The sequence below is a fragment of the Priapulus caudatus genome, unplaced genomic scaffold, assembly GCF_000485595.1.
Source record: "Priapulus caudatus unplaced genomic scaffold, Priapulus_caudatus-5.0.1 Scaffold229, whole genome shotgun sequence".
Classification (NCBI taxonomy): domain Eukaryota; kingdom Metazoa; phylum Priapulida; class Priapulimorpha; order Priapulimorphida; family Priapulidae; genus Priapulus; species Priapulus caudatus.
The window spans coordinates 13,089-39,699 of record NW_014577290.1 but is presented as its reverse complement, the minus strand read 5'-3'; the positions used below and the strand labels follow the sequence as shown (position 1 = coordinate 39,699).

At 42.6% G+C, this 26,611-nt stretch overlaps 3 protein-coding genes across 4 annotated transcripts in view; all 3 read right to left on the bottom strand.

Moving 5' to 3' along the window:
* LOC106807712 (rRNA-processing protein FCF1 homolog) overlaps positions 1-17,656 on the bottom strand; it is a 52,732-nt gene extending 35,076 nt beyond the window's left edge. For both annotated transcript variants that reach the window (XM_014810143.1, XM_014810144.1), the window contains exons 1-3: positions 17,645-17,656; positions 15,160-15,164; positions 14,621-14,631 (exon numbers count right to left, since the gene is read on the bottom strand). The gene's annotated coding sequence lies outside the window, so the exon portion shown is untranslated. The remainder of the gene's footprint in view (positions 1-14,620; positions 14,632-15,159; positions 15,165-17,644) is intronic.
* Positions 4,147-9,341, bottom strand: LOC106807693 (echinoderm microtubule-associated protein-like 3). The gene is made up of 8 exons (XM_014810123.1): positions 9,222-9,341; positions 8,927-9,052; positions 8,493-8,626; positions 8,146-8,179; positions 5,935-6,022; positions 5,340-5,435; positions 4,563-4,693; positions 4,147-4,284 (listed from the first exon to the last, which is right to left on the bottom strand). Exons 1-8 carry the CDS (start codon positions 9,339-9,341, stop codon positions 4,147-4,149), a joined length of 867 nt encoding a protein of 288 aa, XP_014665609.1.
* On the bottom strand, positions 8,533-26,380 carry LOC106807709 (echinoderm microtubule-associated protein-like 1). The gene is made up of 16 exons (XM_014810141.1): positions 26,156-26,380; positions 20,419-20,487; positions 19,519-19,581; positions 18,845-18,892; positions 18,585-18,613; positions 18,235-18,361; positions 17,580-17,729; positions 17,291-17,360; positions 16,867-16,920; positions 15,986-16,087; positions 15,305-15,412; positions 9,907-10,044; positions 9,603-9,705; positions 9,222-9,378; positions 8,927-9,052; positions 8,533-8,623 (listed from the first exon to the last, which is right to left on the bottom strand). The coding sequence occupies exons 3-14, from the start codon at positions 19,533-19,535 to the stop codon at positions 9,359-9,361; spliced, it is 966 nt and encodes a 321-aa protein (XP_014665627.1). The 5' UTR covers positions 19,536-19,581; positions 20,419-20,487; positions 26,156-26,380; the 3' UTR covers positions 8,533-8,623; positions 8,927-9,052; positions 9,222-9,358.
* Between the last annotated feature and the right edge of the window lie 231 nt (positions 26,381-26,611).

Here is a 26,611-nt window from a genome sequence, read left to right as displayed (position 1 = left end):
GTGTGTGCGCATGCTTAGGTGTGTGTGTGTGCGTGCGTGGCTGCGTGCGTGCGTGCGTGCTCGTGCATGTGCATGTGTGTGCGTGCGTGCGTGTGTGCGCGCGTGTGTGTGTGTGTGCGTACGTGCGCGCGTGTGTGTGCATGCGTGCGTGCGTGCAGAGGGTACAAATCTAAATGACATCATCAATGCTGCTCATATTTGGCATGTTGAACAGTGACCTGAAAACATGTTCTAAGATCAAAACTGGAGGAAACTCGTGTTCAGCAAGACAGAAATGTGTTATTCCCCTTTGTACTCAACAACTAGAATAGTAAGTAGTATCACACTCCCATGCAACTACGCTTTTTCATTCTGAACTTTTCTGAACATCCATGGGTTTCCCTTGATCTGTCTCCCGGTTCCCTTGATCTGTCTCCCGGATTTTGTCTCCCGGTGTAAACGGTATAATGATCTGTTCTACCTAGTAATTTCGTATTGGCCTAATTAGATTAAATCTAATTTATTTTTTCACAATCACACAGCTAAGTAGCTTAATCTATGCGTTGTATAGTATAGATTGCACAACCCTCCACATTATATATTTTGTAAAACCCATGTACACACAGTATGTGGTGGTGCACATAAAGGTGGTTGGAGTGTCAAATAGTCTGTGACTGTTTCTGTTTCGTTAAATGCCATGTGCCGGTCTTTCCACTGTACAGTATATTCTGCTGTATGTTCAGCACCTTGGTCCTACAGTATATTCTGCTGTATGTTCAGCACCTTGGTCCTACAGTATATTCTGCTGTATGTTCAGCACCTTGGTCCTACAGTATATTCTGCTGTATGTTCAGCACCTTGGTCCTACAGTATATTCTGCTGTATGTTTAGCACCTTGGTCCGGAGACCCGGCCTACTCGAGGTACTACTTTTCCTTGAATGTCTCCCAGAAACTAATTTTCCACGAAACCTATATAGGGATATGATGCCGATTTCCCCAAAGCTTACTAGGACAAATTTTAATCATGCATGTATATATATAGTTTGTTTTATGTGCCCATAACATGAACACATGTATACTCATGTTACATATACATGTTCATGGTGCTATACATCGGTAGGGACATATCTGTATGATTCATGAATAGAGCTAATTAAGTGACTCATCAAATTTCTGCACATAATGTTGGTGTATATAGGAAATTAGGCCAAGCAAGTATAGGCATATAAATTATAGGAAAGTTTTGGCGTGTTCATCCCTAACCCTATGCTTGTTAAACAGTCAAAGTTAATTTCTGGGCTCATCATTAGCAAAATTAATATATGCAAACGTGCAGATTGCGTCCTAAACCATTCATGTATATAACGAAAACTCAGAATGAATAACAGCTTCAACAATTCGTGTAGAGAAAGACAGTAGAGAAGATAATTAGTTCAGAAAAGCATTTATATTTATATACTGAAATAAGTATCTACAGTGGAATGGTCATAATATCAAAGGCAAGGCAAATATATTATAATATTTCTATTCTTACTTCGTCAACATTAATTATCCTCCTGCATTGCGTAATACACAATAATCACATTACAACCATCCAAGTGAAGCCAAGTATCCATCCAATGAGGGAATGACAATTTCTCATATACCGCGTAGATAAAACTTGTCGAGGCACTAGACGACACAGAAACGCTGGCAGTATGGCTGGATCATGACAAAGCACACGTCCCCCAGGGTACTGCCGGAATGTACCCTGGTAACTATCTGATATGGTTAGGGAGTAGGCATAGGCGACTCCCTAGACTCGCTAGTGGAGTAGGCGAGGTACGGTCCGGCATATTAGATAGTACCAGGGTACGTTCCGGCATACCGGACCGTACCCAGGGTATGTTCCGGCAGTACCCTGGGGGACATAGACCCTCTTACGATATATATACATAGGTTCATATGCAGTGGCATTTTTATGAAGCTTTAAACAGCATGAGAATTTAAATCAACAAGGTGTATACACATAATGGTTCTCTATATGAATGGATATTTGGCAAGACAAGGTTGTAAACGCTATACAAGCTACTCCCATTAACACAGGTTGGTTGACAACTGAATATGTAATTTGTTTTGATTATCCATAGCATAAAGAAAATATCTCTTAAAATGATCGTAACCTAATAAAAACATGCTTTAGATATTAACCCGTAAAAAGAATAACATTGTTTCGAATGAACACAAGGAGTTGTCATTGCCAAAGAGCTGCATCACAGCTGCATCACAGCTGCATCACAGCTGCTAAAAGACGTTATGATTCTTAATATCATATGATCACCTAATTGTCTAACCTAAATCTAAATACATCATCATAACCATCTTTCCTTTTATTCACCCTAGTATTAAACGTGTGAGACACTGCATGATTTACTGCATATACATACTTAATGCACTCTTGATACTAATATGCAAAATCGAATAAGCGAATGGACATAAGTTTTGGCAGCTGCCTCGTTAAAAATAACCCAAACAACAGTGTAATGTGTCATGTATAGTAGCTTACATGTAGTTAAATGATGTAAGAATAATCATAATACGAGAAATTATCATTATCGGCATATGTTTAAATAATAATTACATCTACTTGTGAGCTAGTGTAAGTGTAATAGATTATTTTCACCCACTTTACCAGAATCAGATAATATTTGCACTATAATCTACATTTCGAGATTCTAGTTTACAGTGCCATGTGAAGCAAACTCACATGCCATTAGAGGTATGTGTACAATTATGTGATCAGATAACAACGTTTTCCAACTAGGGAGAACGAGCGTAACTCTCATAATAAAGATATGGCAGATAGAAATGGATTGATTTTGATTAAATAATGTGTTTAATATGACTACCAGAACACTGGCAATTGGCACTTTGTGCAGAATTGCTACCAGGTAGAGAAGCTTCCACTGATTTTCTACAACATTACCCATCCAATGACATTAACAGTGCCTTGCATGACACTGCATTATCTTGTTGACATGGATTGTAGGAGTTGATAAAGCTTTATAAGCATGTTACTGCATTGTATACGTACGCATTAAAGTAGCAGAAATTTTCCTGTATTGTTGGATATTCTCAGGAGTAGATAATAGGGAAGGAGTGTGACATCAATAAACAAGGGAAATTCGTAGTTAATACCTTAGTCATATCCTACGATTTACTACGGCGTAACTCATCCAACTTGAGCTCAAATCGTACACTAGTACATTCGCCTAGCATCGTGCGAAATCGTTTCCATCGTTTAACAAGACATCGGAGATACAGACTAAAACGTACGACACGACTCCATTCTTTGCCATCAATCCAAGTGAATTGCCGCCTCTATTAAAACAAAAGGCAGTATACTGACGCGCTGTTGCTGTGCTTGCTCATCGGAATGTGGATGTGCGGTGTGGCTCGCGGGGAGATTGGACATCGGCGAAACCATAGACGCAACGGCGCGAGTGCTACTGTGCTGTATGCTGTAGCCTGTAGCCTGCAGCAACGGCAATCTCCCGCGAGCCACACCGCCACATTCACATTCCGATGAGCAAACACAGCAACAGCGCGTCAGTATAGCTGCCTTTTGTTTTAATAGAGGCGGGCAATTCACTTGGATTGATGGCCAAAGAATGGAAAGTCGTGTCGTACGATTTAGTCTGTATCTCCGGATTGCTTGTGTAAACGAGGAAACGATTTCGCACGATGCTAGGCGAATGTACTAGCTGTGTACGATTTGAGCTCAAGTTGGATGAGTTAGACGTAAATAGTTGACGCGTAGTAAATCGTCGAGTTTTTAGAGCCTATAAAGACGAATTTCCCTTGTTTATTGATGTCACACTCCTTCCCTGTTATCTACTCCTGATATTCTCCATGTACCAAGGTGGCATTTTTAGGCAGCTCTTCCAAACCCGATCACATGCATTACCGGACGATAGGGATAATAGTCTCTTGAGGGAGAAAAAAACCTGCTTATATTTTATACAGTATACTTAGTTTTTGTTCTTAGAGTGGCACACCTTAGTAGCCTAGCTATAATCATACAGCAACACCTGTTATGATAACTATCAGCACCACTTAGGCGGGGCTAGCACACATACTTCATAGTGCACAATTAATTATTGTCACATCACAGCTAGTAGCGCCACCTAGAAATGACTCAAGCAAACTTCCCACTGCATGATGGCCATGTCACGTCCACCAGTGGTGAGCAGGCGAGCATCGTTGTACAGGAACTGAACTCCCATGATGCCACCACTGTGACCTGAGTATGTCTGACATCCAGACTGTGTAGAAACGAACACAGCAACAATATTAGTGGCTGTTGGCAAATGCTGAATGCTGTTCGCAATGAATTTATTTACTGCACTTTCCCTTTGTTGTTAATTGTTAAATTGCACTATAGTAGGCCTTAAGAGGTATGTATCACCCTCGCTATAAATTTTCCCATTGCATACTATGCTGTTAACCGTTGAACTGCATTTTGGAATGTACTAGTATATTAATAGTGTAGTGTGTTAGTATGCATGTATGCATGTCTGAATACTATAGATAAATGCCATACCTTCGGTTTGTCAGTCGGATAAGAGTAGAGCTTCACTTTACCCCAGTCATCTCCTGCTGCCAATAAAGGTCTGTTGTAGGCCTTGCTACAGCAGTTGATGTCTGTACCCTCTGATCCTTCTGGCCATATTCCTATTGTGCAGAATATGCTGTTATAGATCGATACACTCCTGCATGCGTAGATCAGCAGAAATACCGCGTGCTTGGAGACAAATGCATGTGCATTCTCATACATACGAACCTATGCATGCACTCGGTAAAACGCATGGGCAAGCACCGCGGGCCCAATAGCCGGTTTTAGGGTTGGGGAGTTCTTTTTCTTGACAATGTCAGATGAGCTAAAAATGCTAGGTGCACTGTATACAGGCGTAGTAATGCCACAGCATGTTGCCTGGAGCTATAATTAGTAACTGGTCTGAGGACTTGGTGAAAAACTGAGTCTGTTTTGACAGATCAGATCTTCTAGATTTCACTTTGGTTGCTGGATTATGAATGTGAGTGTGCCCATTGCACGTACAAGTACGCATGCATGCATGCATGTGACATGTGTGCTAAACTAAATGCAAATAAATACGAAGATAAGTATTGCAAGTGACTAGGGGTTAGGAGGAATATATACAGTAGCCATGAAAAATAAATAGGTAAAGACATGAAGTGTGGTTGATAATTAAGGAGAATATGGAACATATACAAGATACCAACAAAAGACAGTTATATAAAGCAACTATAGGAAGCCAGATAAAAAAAACATTTTAGTATATCTAAACCAACAACATACCAGCCACATTGAAGCCCAGAGTGCAGTTCTGTGTGGCCCATGTTACATCCCTCATCGAGCCTGGGTTGTTCACCTGCTTGCAAACTGCTGCACTCCCTGCAAAGTATGTAGGCATTAGCTGGAGCTCATGCGTAAACATGCATTCCTGCTATTAAACATCTTCGAATACTAATCAATGTGATGATCCCATGAACTCTAAGGAATAAATAATACCACACATGTAGAACTGATAATTAATTTTAGATAATGAGCCTGTTTACTGAACATATACTGATCTACACACATAAGTTGATGATTAAAGGAAGAGAGCTAGCTAATTGTGTTCCTATAAATAATAATAATAATGTATTTACATAACCTGAGGATCTTTATTTTGTTGAGATAATCTCAAATGAAATGAAACATGACCTGGTTTTTATCACAGTTTGCCCTTTTTCATCATTAAACTCGATTTTTTTCTTCTTGCCTCCATCTTTCTCATCGCATCTCTTATTAACTTGTGTTACGCACCTACAGATTATTTGACTTGCTTTAATTCTTACATCTCTCCTTATCCTGTCTATGTTGTGCTGGCCACATAATAACTCCTACTTACAGTAGTTCATTTCAAAGTCAGCAGATGTGCTGAGAAGAAACTGGCTGTCAGCTGACCAGTCCATGTGCTCTATACCTGCCGTGTGACCCTGCATTAAAATGCAAGTGTATTATGCAACCAATATAAATATAGTGAGGCTCTGAGTTATGATGACATTGCTTGTCAAAGAATCATATATGTTCATAAAGAATAACGAAACGTTGTTCAATGGCCCATGCTGATTCTGAGTTATTGATTCGTGACTGAGCCATTCCCCACACATAGACTAATTAATGAAAAAAATGGCAACCATATTTAATTATTTTTCATGATATGGATTTTGAAATATTAATGTAAATGACAGGCTAGGTAAAAAGCATTTGAGATAATAATTTGTATCTAGAATTTCAGAATTTCGAACACACGTACCAGACATCGGCCAATCTTGTTGTACTTCAGTCCATCATCGCTTACTTGGTGAACATATATTGAATGATCTCTTGATCCAACAGCTATGAATCGACCATCTGAATACAAATGTTTGCTAACATTACCGTAACAGCACATCTCACTACCATGCACCTTAACAACAGCAATGCAATAAGAGTAATATTGATTCTTCAATAAATAACAGGGGTGTGGACATTCCTACATACATACATACTAGGTAGGGTGAACAGCTTGACGTGATGCGGCCATGATGCCGAGGCGCGCCGAGGATTGTCATTGACACTGTGTCTTCCAATCACAGCCTACGCCGCAGCAGTCTTTTATATTTTTATAGGTGGGGACCCATTGGACCACCAAATCGCCGATCTCAGGAACTAGGGCATTCTGCTATGTTAGCTAGAACGGTTTCCTACGATAGTTTGCCACAAATACGAAAATAACACGCTGTTTAGCGCACTGCGCTACGTCCTTCTGTTGCATTTTCGCATCTCCGTAATCAGAATAAGCCCCGCCTTCTTCATTGATGGACATGAATGGGGCGTCACCGACGTAACCAGTTACTGTACCTACTGTCTTTCGCCAGCCTGTAATTACTTTTCGTAAATAATGAAATGCCCGGACGATGCATTTCGCATCGAAGTGGAAAATTTTCGGCATTTTCACGCGCTGTCGGAAGTGAACGAGTGCGTCATTCATTGAACATTGAAGTTTTTCTTCAAATTAAATAATTCCGAAAATCCCTAACCGCGCTACTCAATTGTTTTAGCCAATGAACGTAGCTGTGTGTGTGACGTCTTGCCCACGCGCTTTATGCTTGGCCTAGCGGGCCTTGAAATGGATATCAGAGGCAGGCACCTCGCAACACGCGTGTTTGTTTACATATAGGTACATGGAACATTTTACCAATTTAGTGGTGTCAGTTAGTCACGGATATGTCACAGTACTAACTGTATATGTTTCACATACGTTCACCTATTTTGCACACAGGCGGTCGATCATTGTTAAAAATTGTGTGAATATTTATTTTTATTGAGACGTTCCAAGTGCCTGTGCTTTCAACACTCTTGTACGTCAATGCACGTGCGTCAAGAGCCACAAACTCAACACAATTTCATCTCTGTTATTGTTTACGCCCGAATGCGTGATTGATCAGGGAGGGGGCGCATGTAAGAGGGAGACATTTTCTTTGGGGTTCCAAAAAACACAATTCCACTTGACAATTTCATGGGCCATTTCAATTGGAAGCCCTGCATAATGGACCCCAACAAGCCCTTTGACTGACTAGTCAAGAAATTCAAAGGTCTGTATATTGCTCTTATTTAGCCGCCAATAGTTCTTATTTAGAACAAAGTCTTCATTGTTATTTTCTAAAACTACAGACCATCCTCTGACCACTGTGGAGACGTGCACCGGGCCTCGAATTTGGCGCACGTCTCCACTGCGGACAGCGCTTCATACTTGAACATCCCCGCGGTCGCGTGCACATATCCCGCGGAACTGCGCGTCTCATCCGCGCACAGCGCTCAGGATCAACAGCAAAGCTGTGCCACGAAATCTTGTATCATATCTCTCTGGATAACAATTCATGCATTATTGAACCATTTACTACTGGACCTTTAAAGCACCTGCTAATAACTATCGACTATAGTAACTCCTTACCTGGGGAGTAAGCTATACAGGTCAATGGCTCAGTCCCATCCTGCTGCGAAACCAATATATCTCTGGACAGAATGTCTATGACAAGCCAGCACATTGAAGCTGTTGTTATGGCAACCATCCCACCACTTGGATGAAAGCAGGCAGCGTGAGCACCATCCTAGAGACAATTGCACTAAGTTGTTACATTCATATATAACATATCATGCCTGTCTTTACAAGAAGGCAACAAATATTACACACATGTGACATTCACATCCAATCTAGCTGTTAAAACCAATGCACCTACCAAGTTGACATAGGAATTTCTAGCGTCACCATTGATTTACTAATATAATAACGTGAAATGTATGCATTCGGCATTCTTATGCATGTTCCATTATCTAAACACCAATCTATCACATAGTAGCTACGTCACAATTGTCTAATCACCTAATAACAGTAATATCTGATGGCTTAAATAATTCAAGTACCTCGAGCTCTTTGCTTCCATATTTTGTGTGTTAGAGTAATCCCACAGAAAGACGTTGTGGTCATCAGCAACCGAGATAAACTGATGATGGCTTGGATGAGTGGTCAGGCACCACACCTCATCTGCATGGCCCTTCTGCAACAATTCATGATTACAATTACCAACAAGTATTGATAAAGGTAATAATTATGAATTAATTATTCTACAATCACAAATCAACACACCGACCTGGTGGCAGCATTTAGTTGTCATAACAGATATAACCAAATAAGCATATGTACATAGGTACTAGTTATAACATGTTGAGCAAGGGAACAGTACACGAATTAGAAAAAGTACAAGAATAGTACATGATATTATAGCGTGTATCACACACAAAAATTGTATGCTCCACGCTAATATAACTGAACCATCTTTGATATCATTGCTATATACCTGTATGACCACATTGAAGTATGAGTCAAGGGTTCCTTGCAGGATGTAATTTAATGTTGTCCCAACCAGGAGCCGGTTTCCTCTACCCTGTGTTACTGTCTTCACACCGCCTAACATCGCAGGCAACTGAAAGATAATTATGACTTACTGAATTTTGTTTTGCCTATGTTTTAGAAGCAATGGCTACTGCTAATTACAGGTCTTGCCGTCATTAACAGCTGTGTTATCAGTAAACAATTAACAGCTAAGTAACAGGTAATGTATCCACTTCTTGCTGACAAGTGATTACACGTACATCATTTGAGATGAGTTTGCTGTAATAATGCGGACTCCAGGAATGAATGGCTTTGTCTTTGCCCCCACCAGACACAATGGTTCCATCAGGCAGTTGTACAGGCAGCAGACAGCACATCATGGCAACCAGTCATTACCCTAGCCATCTTTGTTGCTACCTGGCAACATGATTAACATCAATTTGAAAGTGTCTATAAAGTATAAATGAGCCAATCAGAATCTTGCTTGCCTTTATAATAATTAATATAATATATTTGATTTAATAACGACATGAATTGTAAATTACATTTTCTTTCTACAAACCATCAGCAAAAATGTACAGCTATTGTATAATATAAACAGTAGATATGTTGTAATAAAGAATATGTATCTTGATGCTTACCCCGTGGCCACACCCACACATTGCCAGCAGAATCACCGGACCAACAATCACCTGTCTCTGTTAATGCCAGACACAGCATGAACTTTGCCTTTTCCTGTTTAGTCTGCAGTAAGAAACAACAAAATTACTACATGCCAAATATAGAAACCCAAACTTAAGTAGTATAAGGTCAATGCACATGCAGGCCCATCTTAGGTGTAATGATATGTATGTGATCTGCACTTTCAATGAAAACGTAAATACATTGAATGATTGAGTAACTGCATGTACAAACTGACTCAGACTCCCAGAACTTTGAACTTACGTCAAAGACTCCCAGTTTCCGAGTCAGTGCTCCACCTCCATCTAAATGCCAGATGCTGATGTGTCCACGCCCACAGCTCACTATGGTCCCTATGTCCACCGGATGGAATTCCACAGCCACCACCTGCTCCAGACCACTCTACAGGCCAAAACATTATCTCTTGTGTGATTAGCATGATCAAAGAACATCAAGAATAGCATTGTAGGACTGCACACAGGAAATTCTTTAGAGACTCTCAAGTCTAGTACTGCTGAAGGGGTCGTTGTCGTATCAGGTACTACAGATATGTACCCGAGGTACGTATATGTATACACAAGTGTACCAGACCTGTATCTTGTACCCAGATATGTACCTGTGTTTACGTAAAACGTTACCTGCCCCTGAGATGGAGATCAATGAAGACGTCATGGAGGAGGAGTAGGGGGCAGGAGGAGGAGGAGGAGGAGAAGGAGGGGAGAAGGTGATGAAGTAGGGGGAGGAGGAGGAAGGGAGGAGGAGGAGGAGCGGAGAAGGTGATGGAGATCGAATGAAGAAAGTCATGGAGGAGGAGTAGGGGGCAGGAGGAAGAGGAGGAGGAGGAGCGGAGAAGGTGATGGAGATCGAATGAAGGTCATGGAGGAGGAGGAGGGAAGGAGGTGATGGAGTAGGGGGAGGAGGAGGGGAGTAGGAGGAGGAGGGGAGAAGGTGATGGAGTAGGAGGAGGAAAGGAGGGGGGGGGAGGAGAAGCGGAGAAGGTGATGGAGATCGAATGAAGACGGTCATGGAGGAGGAGTAGGGGGGCAGAAGGAGGAGAAGGAAGGGGAGAAGGTGATGGAGTAGGGGGAGGAGGAGGAGGGGGAGAAGGTGATGGAGTAGGGGGGAGAGGAGGAGGAGGGGAGAGAGAGAGGGGAGAAGGTGATGGAGTAGGGAGGAGGAGGAGGGGGGAGGAGAGGCGGAGAAGGTGATGGAGAGGGGAGGATGAGGAGGAGAAGGAGGGGAGGAGGAGGAGAGGAGGGGCGGAGAAGGTGATAAGATAGAATAAAGACGGTCATGGAGGAGGAGGAGTAGGGGGCAGGAGGAGGAGGAGGAGGAGGTGATGGAGTAGGGGAGAGGAGGACGAGGAGGAGGCAAGGAGGGGAGGAGGAGGAAGAAGAGCGGAGAAGGTGATGGAGATCGAATAAAGATGGTCATGAGGATGGGGGCAGGAAGAGAAGGAGGAGGAAGGGAGAAGGTGAATGGAGTAGGAGGAGGAGGCAGGAGGGGAGAAGNCACCATTGATTAACTAATATAATAACATGAAATGTATGCATTCGGCATTCTATTATGCATGTTCCATTATCTAAACACCAATCTATCACATAGTAGCTACGTCACAATTGTCTAATCACCTAATAACAGTAATATCTGATGGCTTAAATAATTCAAGTACCTCGAGCTCTTTGCTCCATATTGTTGTGTGTGTTAGAGAATCCCACAGAAAGACGTTGTGGTCATCAGCAACCGAGATAAACTGATGATGGCTTGGATGAGTGGTCAGGCACCACACCTCATCTGCATGGCCCTTTGCAACAATTCATGATTACAATTACCAACAAGTATTGATAAATGTAATAATTATGATTAATTATTCTACCAATCAAAAATCACAACACCGACCTGGTGCAGCATTTAGTTGTCATAACAGATATAACCAAATAAGCATATGTACATAGGTACTATAGTTATAACATGTTGAGCAAGGGAACAGTACACGAATTAGAAAAAGTACAAGAATAGTACATGATATTATAGCGTGTATCGCTCACAAAAATTAATTGTATGCTCCACGCTAATATAACTGAACCATCTTTGATATCATTGCTATATAATGATACTGTATGAACATGAAAGTATGAGTCAAGGCCCTGTTCCTTGCAGGATGTAATTTAATGTTGTCCCAACCAGGAGCCGGTTTCCTCTACCCTGGGTTACTGTCTTCACACCGCCTAACATCGCAGGCAACTGAAGATAATTATGACTTACTGATATTTTGTTTTGCCGTTATGCTTTTAGAAGCAACTGGCTACTGCTAATTTACAGGTCTTGCGTCATTAACAGCTGTGTTATCAGTAAACAATTAACACGCTAAGTAACAGGTAATGTTATGTCCACTTCTTGCTACAAGTGTATTACACGTACGATCATTTGAGATGAGTTTGCTGTAAATAATGGCGGACTCAGACTGAATGCCTTTGCTCTTCCACCACCAGACACAATGCGGTTCCATTCAGGCAGTTGTACAAGGCAGCCAACAAGCGCCATCAATGGGCCAACCAGTCACCTTTACCCTAGCATCTTGCTTGCTACCTGGCAAACATGCATTAACAATCAATTTGAAGTGTTCTATTAATAATAAATGAGCATCAGAATTTGCTTGCCTTTATAATATTATATATAATATATTTGATTTAATAACCGACATGAATTGCCTAAAATTTACATTTTTTATCTACAACCATTCAGTCCAAAAATGCTACAGTATTTATAATATAAGACAGTAGATATGTTTGTAATAGAATATGTAACCTTGATGCTTACCGTGCCACACTCCACAACATTGCCAGCAGAATCACCGGCCAACAAATCCTGTCTCTTGTTAATCGCCAGACACGCCAATGAACTTTGCCTTTTCCTGTTTAGTCTGCCATAAGAAAACAACAAAAATTACTACATGCCCAATATTAAGATAAACCCCAAACTTAAGTTAGTATAAGGTACAATGCACATGCACGCCCATCTCTAGGTGTATATCAATATGTATTGTGATCACTACACTTTCAATGAAAACGTAATACATTGAATGATTGTGTAAAATGCTTATGTACAAACCTGACTCAGGACTCCCAAACTTTAATCTACGTCAACAGACTTCCCAGTTTTCCGATGTCATGTGCTCACCTCGCATCTAAATGCCATAGAAGCTGGCAATTGGTCCACGCCACAGCTCACTATCCGGTCCCTATGTCCACCGTGATGGAATTCCCACAGCCACACCTGCTCCAGGACCACTCTACAGGCCAAACATTATCCTTGCTGTTGATAGCATTGATCAACGAACATCAGAATGCATTGTAGACTGGCAATCAGGAATTCTTAGAGCACTCTTCAATCTAGTACTGCTGAAGGGTCGTTGTCGTATTCAGGTTCATCAGATATACCCGAGTTACGTATACTGTTATTACACAAGTGTACCAGACCTGCTATTCTTTACCCAGATGATGTTACCTGTGTTTACGTAAACGTACTGCCCCTGAAAGATGAGATCAATGAAGACGATCATGGGAGGAGGAGTAGAGGCGCAGGAGGAGTAGGAGGAGGAGAAAGAGGCGCGAGAAGGAATGAAGTAGGAGAGGAGAGGAGCGACTGAGAACGGTGATGGAGATCACATGAAGAAGGCAGAGGAGGGCTAGGGCGGCAGTGTAGGAGGGAAGAGTAGCGAGAGGAGCGGCCATAAGGTATTACGATGATTCGAATGAAAGTCATGGAGGAGGAGGAGGGAAGGAGTGAGGAGTAGGGTGAGAGGGAGGGGAGTAGAGGAGGAGGGGAGTAAGGTGATGGAGTAGGCAGGAGGAAGAGGGCAGAGGGTAGGAGGAGCAGCGAGCAAGGTGTGGATGATTCGAATGAGGACGTCTATGGAGGAAGGGAGTAGGGGCATCGGCGAGGAGGAGGAGGAGAGAAGGGGAGAAGGTGATGGAATTAGGGAGGGGGCAGGCGGGAAGGGTATGGAAAGTAGGGGGGGTGGCAGAGAGGAGGGGGAAGAGGAGGGGAGAAAGATATCAGTAGGGGGAGGAGAGTGAGGTAGGAGGGGAGAAGTGACATGGAAGTAGGGAAGGAGAGGCAGGAGCAGAGAGCGAGGAGGAGGAGGAGGAGGAGGAGCGGAGAAGGTGATGGAGATTAGAATAAAGCACGTCATGGAGGGAGTATTAGGGGGCAGGAGGAGGAGAAGAGTGAGCGAGTAGGGAGGAGGACGGAGGAGGCAGGGTAGAGGATGGGGCGAGAGAAGCAGAGGAGAATGGTGATGGAAATCGAAAAGCGTCCATGAGGAGTAGGGGGCAGGAAGAGAAGATAGAAGCGGAAAGGTGATGGAGTTAGCGAGGAGAGGAGGAGGGGAGGAAGTGTATGGATATGGGGGAGGAAGGAGAGGAGGAGGAGGGGAATCGGTGATGAAGTAGGGAGATGAGGAAAGGAGGGAGAGGAGGGAAGGAGGGGAGCGAGAAGGATGCATGGGAATCGAATGAGACGGTCATGGAGGAGGAGTAGGGCAGGGGCAGGAGGAGGCAGGAGGAGGCAGGAGGGAGAAGGTGATGCGGTAGGGGGAGGAGGCGAGGAGGAGCGCGAGAAATGTGATGAGAATCGAATTGAAGACGGTCATGCGAGGGCAGTAAGTTAGGGGCAAGTGAGAGGAGGAGGATGCGGAAAAGGTGAGAATAGGACGAGAGGCGAGAAGGAGAGGGAGGAGGAGGCAGCAGAGAAGGAGATGTAGTATCATATGAAAATGTCATGGAGGAGGCAGTAGGGGTGCGGACAGAGGAGGAGGAGGAGAGGAGAGTGATGGTAGGGAGAGAGGACGCGAGAAGTGTGATGGATAGGGAGAGGAGAAGGAGGAGGAGGAAGAGGGAGAGAAGGTGATGAGTCAGGGGGATGAGGAGGGAGGCGCGAGTGAAGAGGTGAGCAGGAGGAGCGAGGTGATGGAGATCAATGAAGAACAGGTATGCGAGATTAGGGCAGTGAGGAGAGAGGAGGAGGAGGAGAATGGCTGATGGTAGTAGGGGAGGGGGAGAGGCACGGAAAGGTGATGGAATCGTAATTGAAGACCGTCATGGAGGAGGTAGGGGCAGGAGGGAGGAAGTGAGCTGAGAGGTGATGGAATCGAATAAAGCACGTCATTGAGGAGGAGTAGGGAGAGGAGAGGAGGAGGAGGAGAGAATGTGATGGAGTAGGGGGAGGAGGGGAGAAGGTGATGGAGTAGGGGGAGGAGGAGGAGGGGAGGAGGGGGAGGAGGAGGGGAGAAGATGATGTAAATGTTTATGTAAACACAGGGTACATATCTGGGTACAAGATACAGGTCTGGTACACTTGTGTATACATATATACGTACCTCAGGTACATATCTGTAGTACCTGATACGACAACGACCCCTTCAGCTCTAGGCCAGCCCCCCTGTATGAGACTACATTGAAGTGATGACAAGCTTGTATAATTATATGGGACTAAGCTACAGTGATGACACTATCGTACAACTGTGTGAGACTACGTTGCATTGACCATGCCGACATATTTGTAGAACTGCATGGAATTATGTTACAGCGACAACAGGTTTGCAAGACAATGAAATGACGACTGTTTCATACTGCCAAGATAAATCAATATGTAGACTTACCTTACTCTCTGTGATTTTGGTTCCCTTGTCACCTCGGCTCCATTCCCAAATAGAGAGGTTGTGTTCTGGTGCCTCATCCACTATGCAAAGGTGCTGTCCCCCGTGTCCCTGAAATGTAACAATGCACATTTCATGGTTAATTGCATGGGTTCAAAGAGTAGAAATTCAATTTTTTCCCTTTTACTGCATCTGACTATCTTCTCTATATTGTCATACAGACTTGATTCTCCCATACAATGTGAGGTAGTGAGTCGTTATAGCCTTACCCCAGAGTTCTGAACCCATTTTCACAGCAGGTAATGACTGTAGCCAATCAGGATAATAATATGTAATATGTGCAATGGCACACTAACAGCAACCAGTTTTGGAAAACAGACCATTCAGCTCAAAATTACGAGTACTAACAGCTACATATCACTGCTGCCCCTCAAAAATCTTCAAACCTGATATGATGATTGTGATTGATTGCTTACTAGATGAGGTTCAATATATATCTTACATATTATCCTAATATAAAATAATTTTTGTCTTTGACATAACAAGGAATGCTTAATTAAGCTAGGAAGCATAGCCAATGCAAATTGGGGGAAGGGCACACGCACGCACGCACGCACGCACACACACACACATACATATAAGAATATCACTACAACATAGAATCAAGATATGACCATTTCTAACCTCTTTGGAGAAGGCAAGGCATGCAATGCCTCTTTCAAACAGACCTATTCCTATCACATGCAGGGTATGCAGTGTTACGGTATCCCACACTCTCACATGAGCCTGAAAGCAAACAACAAAATCAATTCAGGCATGAAAAGCTAATGCCTGTACAGTAAACTTTCCTGTGGATCAGCTCATAGGTATACTGGAGGAGTGTACATAATTGCTATTTAAAAATTTCAATTATTATGTACCATTAATAACATGTTTATATCTGCATTCCTACTGCATTACTATTACTGAATGCGTGAAAATTTCATTAATAAATTTTGATGGTAATGACAATGTATATCACATAAATTTACATAATCATTTCATGTTTCATGACTGATTGTTATCAGTAACCATATGCTGAAACCCACGTACCTTTGCCAACTAGTAAGAACATTTTAGCAGGAAAATGCAATACAGAAAATTGTACAATGAAATATTCAGTAGAAATATATAACCATTACAGGGAATTATCCCAGGGAACTTCAGAAGTCATGTTATTTATGGACATACGAGGAAGGGCCCTGGAGGGGATTGTAGCAATTGGAGTCAGTTATGCATGTCACATAAGAAAACGCAGTACGACTGTCTTATAGGATTGTCAAAATTAAACACAGCTGGAAATTAGGGCATATATCGATTTCAGAGGATTTATAGGATGCCTCAAAAAACGAAACATGCATTAAAGGCCTGGGAAGAACCCTGAATTATAAGAAGAGTAGCTATAAAGAACTATAATAAATCATACACTGTGCGAGACATGATGCATCTCGAGTTTCCCACTAAATATCCTTCACCAATAATATCCCCTGCGCATCACATATGTCACATGCAGCACATCAGCTCACCAGTAACTGTGTGATGTCTTCCATGTCAGCAGTGCACCCATTCCCACTCAGTCTCTGCACATGCATGAAAGCACACAGTCATGCTGTATGTGTCTAAACCTCATGCACTTAAGGGAAATGTCTAGAAATTACTAAGTGCTGAATTCTTTAAGAAGCAGGCTATTTTTTCCATCCACAGTACGTATAGCTGTGAAATGCGACTCAAATGTGCACATGCGAATGAAAGATATAATAAATAAACACAAGCAATATATCATTACATGCTTTTTAAATCTATGACGTATATATATATTTAATTAATTCAATTTCTCATCTAGAATTTATGTAAACATCCATTAAGCTCCACACTTTTTGCCAAGCCATGAACATATATAATCTACGTGCATTACAAATCATTAAAAGGTGGTTTATTATATAGGTATACCCTCTCTCTCCTGTCCACCCCAGCAGCTTGGCCTGTAGCTATCACAGTCTTATTCGGATGAAGTGTCATACTACAAATAAAGTTATAAAATACAATCAACATCACGTTTACATATCACAGCTGCTCAAACATTGTACATATAGAGCCAGAAATTATTAGTTGATATGTAGATTGCCTGTACCATCATAATTATTTGCTTATTCTCATTATTATTGAGCGTAATCATAACTTTATGGCAATTTTAAGCAATTCCTGAATATTTGCACTAGATCGATTGCAATATACATACCACTTTACTTCAGCGGTGTGAGCGAGGTAGTGTCTCTGAGAGTGGTCAGCTGCACTGTAGAGCACAACTACTGATGCTATGTAATATACGATTTCTCCAGTAGGAAGAAGCAACAGATTGTTTCTAGAATCCTTGCCTCTGTAGCCATAACTGTCATGGGTCATTCGTTAAAGAGATTCAACAATTTACAAATCTGTATTTAAAATAGATTCTGTAATTCTAAATCTTAAGTTTTTAAATTGATATGTCTCACATTAATCTTGTTCCAAATCGCTTCACTCGCCCTGCCTGAATCCATCTCCTGCCTCCACCTCATCAATGACGAATGAGTCTAACAGTGAAGTATGTATTCATTATTGTATTGTTAGAATGCAAAAATAAACGAGTTTGAGCAAAGAAGTACAGCTAAAGATATTTTAAACATATAGGCATGTGCACAGGGCTTATAAATATCTGTGTTAGTTCTGTTCCAGTAATGTGATTTTCTGTAATACCAGTGTTAACACGAAAAGCAGGGTTGACAAAAAAGATTAGGCATTTCTCGATCTGAACGTTCAGCTTGCCTTAAATCACTAACAGCTGCATGACTGGAGTACATATAGCAGTTGCCCTCACCCTAACCCTATGGCTGCCTAATTGGCTGCTGAAAGGATACACCCATTCCAGCCTGAGTTTGTCATCAGGAGCTGGGAGTGGAGATCTCACTTCATACTCCGTAAGATCTGATGGACTGAAGAAGTTGATGGCGCGCCCTCGCAAGTACATTCTCAGGTAACCATCATCTGAAGTAAACAGTGACAGGTTGGAAAACAATGCTGTTACTATTAATGATTACAAAATTTGTAATTAGTAGTAATTAATATAGCAGGTAGCTATTATCTTAATTGTCGTTGGATCACCATAAAATTCGTAAACGACACTGAAAATTTTACTATCTAATTCAAAACACTCATAACATTAAACAACAGCAGCAAAGAAAGTTGACCAGTCCCATAGCTAGCCTACCTGGATGGTATACTGGTTCTCTTGCAGGCCTGCAACAACAACATACAATCATGTTGATATTTTTGGCAGTTTTATGCATACACTCACAGATACAAACATATATTATGCTACACTTTCTATTCATTTTATATAGCAAAGTAAAGTGACCTTGTTTCCACTCAGTTCCCCCACCCCCAAGTAACCCCATCCTTCATGACATATATGATTGCATATGTGATTTTTGAGTAATGGTCACGCAAGAAGCAACAAAGTGAACTCACCCCTTGAAATGTGAGGTGTAGAATGGACGGAACAAGGATCCAGCACTCCTGGAATTATTCATTAGACATATATTCAATAAACAATGAATATATTTGACATAATAATAATAATAAAACATTTTTATTAATATAATTATAAAATCTCACAGCAAATCTGTGAAAACAGTAAATAACAACAATAACAACGAAACAGTACAAACACGTGCGATAATCAAGATTGGCATGAAAATTGAACGTGTCACTTAGAAATAAAGTAATTAGTTGATAGCTATAGGAATGGAAATGATCATGTACCATTTGTGGAATATGTACTTCATTAATTTAGAATTGCTATTGAAGATATCCCACACACGTACTTAATAATTCACCTAGTAAGGCTGAGAGGGTCTATGTCCCCCAGGGTACGTACTGCCGGAACGTACCCTGGTACTATCTAATATGCCGGACCGTACCTCGCCTACTCCACTAACGAGTCTAGGGAGTTGCCTACTCCCTAACTCTAACCCTAACCCTATAACCATATCAGATAGTTACCAGGGTACGTTCTGCGGCAGTACCCTGGGGGACATAGACCCTCTCATGCAGCCCTAGTAAGACACCTAAATATTGCACCTGATAAAATGTAAAACAATTAGCCATTACTAAATATGATATGCTCAGCTATATATGTATACCCTCTGTGTGGAGACATAGCTCTCTCGGATAGAGTGGGACTGCTTCCCAGGCTGTGACCATGCCTACAAGCAAATGACGAGCTTCTCAGACATGAGCATGCATGCATGCAATCAAGTATCCATCCAACATAAGAATTAATGACTCTCTTCCCTGTAGCCTACCCTGTGAATCAGCTGTGAATTGATAGCAGGACCACAATGCATAACACACATTAGCAGCAATAAAGCTTTGAATGTGTAGACACGTATTGAGGTGGTGTATTTACGATTCTTTACAAAGTCATGAAACTGGCACCCACACCTATAGAATATATAGGAAAGAGCACTAGAATTCTCTTATTAATTGGATACTTAATTGCTATAAGCAACACAAGGAGAATCATGACAGTTGTGCTCAGCTAGCTTAATTGCAATTCAATAATCCACAGCAGTGAATTTGTTTGTGAAATTCATAAACTGGCTATATTAAAATCATGTATATATATAATAACAATTAATGCACTCAAGCATACTTTCCAATACAGCAGCTAGCTGCCATTTAAAGCACTAAGAAAAAGAAACTATGAACGCATGCAGCTGCCAAAAGCACATGCTGTACATCTATCTATACGAATGAAATACCAATGTAGGTATGTGCGCCTATGTGCGTGCATGCGTGCGTGTGTGCATGCGTGCGTACGTGCATGAGTGCATCCATGCATGTGTATATGTATATGTATATGTATGACATATATGCAGTGTTAATTAACACTGTAAGCAAAAATATAAAGTATATAGTATATATATAGCCCCTACATAAACTAACTTCCAGCATAGTAATTAATTTGCAATAGCACATGTTACGTATATATATGTATATATACCGTACCAGAAAAACAAATTTATAAATACTAGCTATACCCAGTTGGAGAGCGACCAGTAGGGGAGAGAGCACGTGGCGATAGTGCATGCAGTGATATTGGCTCTTTTCTGTAATGGGAAATTCAATTATAACATGCAGACAAATAAAATTGCAGAAGCCAACAAGCACAGTTAAACATGCAAAATATCAGGCATTTTTATAGAAGAATATAAGTCGCATGTAAAACTTCTATAAGCATCTATAGCTACAGGACCAACAGATGTACTTATATAACCCCTAGATTTGGAATAAATATTCACAACAGCAACTGTTAGTAACTTTATAGCTACCGGTAACTGTTATATTAAACCAACATAATCAGCAGAACCACGGAAATATTTATCTTACTTCTGGAAGATTATTTTCACACTTTTCATGGCACGTGTAAACAAACTGAACGAACGAACAAACGAACTGACATTATTTTCTAGTTACCATGCTAATTAATTGCCTCAACTTAATTAAACATGCCAAAAAAATCTGGGTTAAAAGATTTTGAGCTTGCGTGCAGTGTAAAATAAACAAACTCAATATTATTGACTACTGTAATGAACTGACTCGAGGCACTACAGTCTGTAAATGCTTGCTACGTGACATAATCACGAAATTATAAAGTTACTTTCTTCATGATTTTCCTGCAATGCACCGTATATAGCTAGCTATAATAAGCTCGTGCACATCTGTGGGCTGTATTATATTATATATTATAATATCGCCCGATAATATCAAAACGTTTTGATCTATGCGATTAAATCGGGCGACTAAATCGGCGGCGACTGACTGGACATACTAGGCGATTTCACCGGCGATTTAGTCGCCCGATTTAATCGCCTAGTGTGTCCGGCCCTTTACTATCACTATCTATGTTGCTGTATAACATCCTGTAGCGTACGTGCACGCAGCTGTTCTGCTGGTTGTTGCTGTCCTTGTGGTATACTGTTTTCACACTCAAGTGTGCAAGTTGAGCAAATAAATGAAGAATAATTGAGCCTATATATATATAGTTCTATCAACAGCTTTGCTCACAAACAACGCCATCAACACGGTGCACATGCAAAGCCCTCAATTGCAATCATAAATCACACGTGTACATTCCACTTCAGGCTTCTGTAGCCAAGGTATGTACGGATACCGCTTGGTATCCATCCATCCATCCCATCATCTACCCATCTATCTATCCATCCCTCCATTCATTCCTCCACCCCTCCATCCATNTTAGGGTTAGGGTTAGGGTTAGTCAGAAATAGCTAAACGAGCGAGGTCAAACAGAGGTCAGGGGGGCATAGACCCTACGAGCATAAGTATAAGCAAGAGTAGATAATAACAACTGTGTTATTATCTACTCTTGGTATAAGGGTGCCGTGCATGTATGATAAAAATGATCGAGCGACATCTGTGTACATACACGAGTGTGCATCATGCATGTGCATAGGCGATCGAGTTGCTAATGGCAGGTATATAGACAGCAGGAGCTAGGGGATCGTGATGGGTATATAGTTGTGAGGAAAGAGTAATTATTTAGCTATACGTACCTCTGCTATGAGATGTGCCCGGCATTTCGAGAGTGTTTAGCCGGCGTATAATTCCTGCCAGCGTGCTACGGAGGCAAGCAATCTCATCACTCTGAGTTTCGACCTTCTTCTCCAGGTCGGCTACTCTCGCCCGCAGTATCTCGTTCTCTTGACTGATCATCTCCTCTGTATAGAAAGACAAAACATTTTTCTAACAAGCAGCCACACTATTTGCCGTCAGCAATTACGTTGGTCGAACACCAACAACCAACGCATGATTTGTGACATCAAAGAATGCCGACAACACGATTAAAAAACTGTAAACACCACACCCTTTACGTACACATTTCCATCCACACAACGCAATTTTAATCACAGCGTTTCGGGAGTGTAAATACATGATGCAGATACGTGATCACGCACACACACACACACCTTCGTTCACACTAATAGTAATAGTAATAACTATATTTCACGCCCGAGAAACAGCGAGAGAAATGGCTGAGGGTCTCACCCCACGGCGACGGCTGTCCGTTCATGTCTATAACGTAGGTGACTAGCTTAGTAACTGTCTCTTTCGACTCCTGTCTAGCTGTGAAACCTCATCACACCGATCACCTGCTGCAGAACCCACACAGCAGACACATACGCTCGCGGTCTTGTGTAAAACGATGTGCATACACGCCCTGCCAGTGCCAGTAGCAGAAGCAGCAGCTGCTGCACCAGCACCACCAAACGTCCGACCGCCTTCACTACTACAGACACACGGCGGCAGCAGCAGCGCTCGGCCGAACAGTAGCAGCACGCGGTGAGTGCAGCTCACTGGTGCAGCTAGCTTGCGTGACGTTTCCCCAGAGGTTTCTTCGTTCAATACCCGCAATTTTATTCCGACGATAATAGCAAAGGGAAAGGGAAGCTTAGCCAATCACGGCCGGTGTGACGGTCGGCTGTGCTATGTCGATCAATACGCACGACGCGCGTGGTATTATCACAGTGCACTGCTGCTCTGCGGCTAACCGCCAACGAGTGTGCAAGCTGACCGCAGCTGGTTGATTGACCATCGATCAGCATGTGAATCAGTGATCGCGTTGCCATCGATTTTCTCAGAATGCGCAATCGTCATTTCAGGTGAATGTACAAGGCGTCCCCGAATTTCGAGCTTGTTACGTCCAAATTTGGTCGCGTTCGTATGTAAGTCCGTGGCGCTGCGCGCGCCTGGACACGCGACCGGCTTTTTATATACAACATAACTCATAACTGGCTAAAAAAAAGCCAGACTTGCTGATGGCCTCTAAAATAAATAATAGAGTATCGTTCGTAGACGGATGTTGGTATAAGTTGGATGTTTACTAACTCGGAATCTCCAACGTCACTGGAATTTTATTTATCACCATCATCCTAATACGGACAGTAACGGACTACGCGGAATCACATTTTAATTAGTATTTACACGAGATTGCCTTCATGGAATAAGTATGCAATTATCCAATCGAGATATTTTAACGAGTCGTTGTATATAATTAAAAGTCATAAAAGCACAGCCATGTAAGCCATGTATACGTTTATATACAATTTATCGAACGAAGTTGAAGCATGAAGCGGAGTTGAAGCTGTTCTATCAGCTAGCTATGAAAATACAAAACGCAAACAGCACTCTCACTGGACTTCTGGGGGCAGAAGGATGAAAGTCTGGGGTAAGTATAGGAAAGGGATTCTGGGGCAAGTAGGAGGGAGAGTCTGGAAGATGTAACTTGTAGGAGAAGAGACAAGGAACAGTAGGAGGGGGAGTTCGGGCAGTAGGAGGGGAAGTCTTAGGACAGTAGGCGGGAGTCTGTGGGCAGTATGAGGGGGAGTCTGGGGTGTATGGAGGAGTATGAGGGGGAGTCTGGGGGGAGTGTGAGGGGGTGTATGGGGAGTATATGGGGGAGCATAGAGGGGAGCGCTGGGGGGAGTAAGAGGGGAAGTCTGGGGAGTATGCAGGGGGTGTAATGGGGAAGTATACGAGGGGGGAGGCATGAGGGGAGCCTGAGGGAGTATGAAGGGGGAGTCATGGGGGGAGTATGAGGGGAGTCTGGAGGTAGTAATTAGGGGGAGCCTGTGTTGAGTACGGGGGGGAGTCTGGGGGAGTATGAGGGGGAGTATGGGGGGAGTATGAGGGGGAGCCTAGGGGTAGTATGAGGGGGAGCCTGGGGGTAGTATGAGGGGGAGTCTGGGGGGAGTATGAGGGGGAGTATGGGGGGAGTATGAGGGGTGTCTGGGGGAGTAGGAGGGGGAGTCTGGGGGAGTATGCGGGAGTACGGGGGAGAGTATGAGGGGGAGTATGAGGGGGGGGGTATGGGGGTGCAGTATGAGAAGGAGTCTGGGGAATTAGGCGGGGTCGGAGAGACTACGAGCGGTAGCAGGAGGAGCCTGGGGGGTATGAGGAGAGAGTCTGAGGTAGTATGCGGATAAATGAGCCTGTGGCATCAGGAGAAGGTGGGGTCAATGGGATGCAGGCGCGACAGTCTGGGGCAGTAGGAGGGGACATTTGTGACAGTGAGGGATGGGAGTGTCTGGGAGTAGTGGGAAGGTGTATCTGGGGGCAATAGGAGAGAGTATCCGGGAGGAGTAGGAAGGGGAGTCTGGGTAAGTAGGAGAGGGAGAGAGAGAGAGAGAGAGAGAAAGGGAGAGCGAGAGAGAGGGGAGTCTGGAAGCTGTAGAAGGAATAGACTCGGAACAATAGCATGGAGAGATTGGGGAAGTAAGAGGGAGAGACCGGGACAGTAAGACGGGAAGTATGGGAACAGTAAGAGGGAGGGTAAGGGGGAGCTGGCGTATTCAACGGAGAGTAGCTGGCGTATTCAATTGAAAGTGTTCTATTCACGTATACGCTTCGAATGTGGACGCGCTATTACGGTTAGATATTCGAGGAGGGGTCTGAAGGCCGAGGTAGTATGCGGATAAATATAAGCTTGTCGCATAGGTATTTCAGGGAACTGAGCGAGTATCGACGAGAATGCACGCAGAGTACCTGGCGTATTGAATTGAAAGTGTTCTGTCCACGTATACGCTTCGAATGGGCGAGCGTTATTACGGCTAGATGTTCGATATTATAGAATTTAGTTTGATGACCTGCGATAAAACTTTCTGTCATCTGCATGTGTAAATTTTACCCCGGTCAGGCGTTCATCTCAATCGCGGCATTTACGCAGTAACTTCTGCGAAAAGACCTACGCGCGTGGCATATGACATTCTAGTGTAATTTAGTCATGCGATTTTATGTCGATTAAAATTTCTATAGCTAATACATAATATATTTCCATTGTGGTGAGCTCAGGTATCATCGTGTACATTATATTAGGCGTATGTATTATGAATATGTTTATATTTAGTATATTCCTCCAAACTATAGGGCGCGCTTTTTCGATGCTCCCAGCGGACGGACGCTACAACACTGTAGTGGATGTCATCACTACAGCTAGCGTATTTATCGTAACACATAGTAGCACATAGTAACAATAGTATAGCATAGCACATAGTAACAATAGTATAGCATAGCACATAGACATCCATCCATCCATGCATCCATGCATCCATGCATCCATGCCTCCATCCATCCATCCATCCATCCAGGTCAAGCACGCTTATATTGAGAATTTGCACGGTTTTCACTTGTGTCGGATGCATGGATGTTACTATACTATACAACAGATTGGCAATGTCACCAGCATTTGTCTGTATAGCCAATGAAGAGTGAAGCATTTGTAAAAGAAATTAATAGCATCTAACTATAAGTATATCACCTATATACAATATATCAAGCAATCCTTAGCTAGGGCAGGTAGTATTCACTATGCAGGGAAACCTGGTAAGCTGGTATCAAATAATACAGCAACGTGTGAATAGCACTGAAGTGGCCATAGCATTCCAACTATGATGGAGCCTGTATATAGCCATCATCAAAAATATGTTACTATTTGTTAGCACATCTGTGCCATGAACTGTACTAGACTGGAAACAACTGCTATGCTATCCAGAGCATGATAATGATGTGTTTCATGGATTGTACTCTAAAAACTGCAGGTTGCAGTTTGGCATGCACCAATTAACCTTTGCGACAATTTAATCCAATTTCTACCAATCACAGCACTCGTTTACAGTAGTCAAGGCAACTATATAGTCTTGTTTGTGACATGCCTGATGGTGCCACTGTTGACACGCCTCCTTCAAAAAATAATTATCATACCTGGCAGGTGACACAGACCCAGCTGGGCTGCCTACGCTAGTGTCATTGTCCCAGTGCTTGGAAGAGCCATTTGACTTGCTGCTAGCACTTGCCGGTCTATACGTCGGGGAAGGGGTCGTGCGAGAACGGGAGGGAGAGGGTGTGGTCCTCACAGGCCGATGGGCTGGGGAGTGTGTTACACGGGACTGTGTAGTACGCTTTGATGAGTTACCAGACGATTCCTGTGATCCTGCATGAAAAAAATATCACAATCTATATTCTTATATTATTCATGCAGTAATAGCTGCTTTTCCCAAACTATATAATTAAAGCTGATCGACCCCCCCCCCCCCCCACCCCAACTTCCAACCACTATAAGTATAGCAGATAAGGTCTATGTCCCCTTGACCTCTGTTTGACCTCGCTCGTTTAGCTATTTCTGACTAATATATATATATATATAATATATAATATATA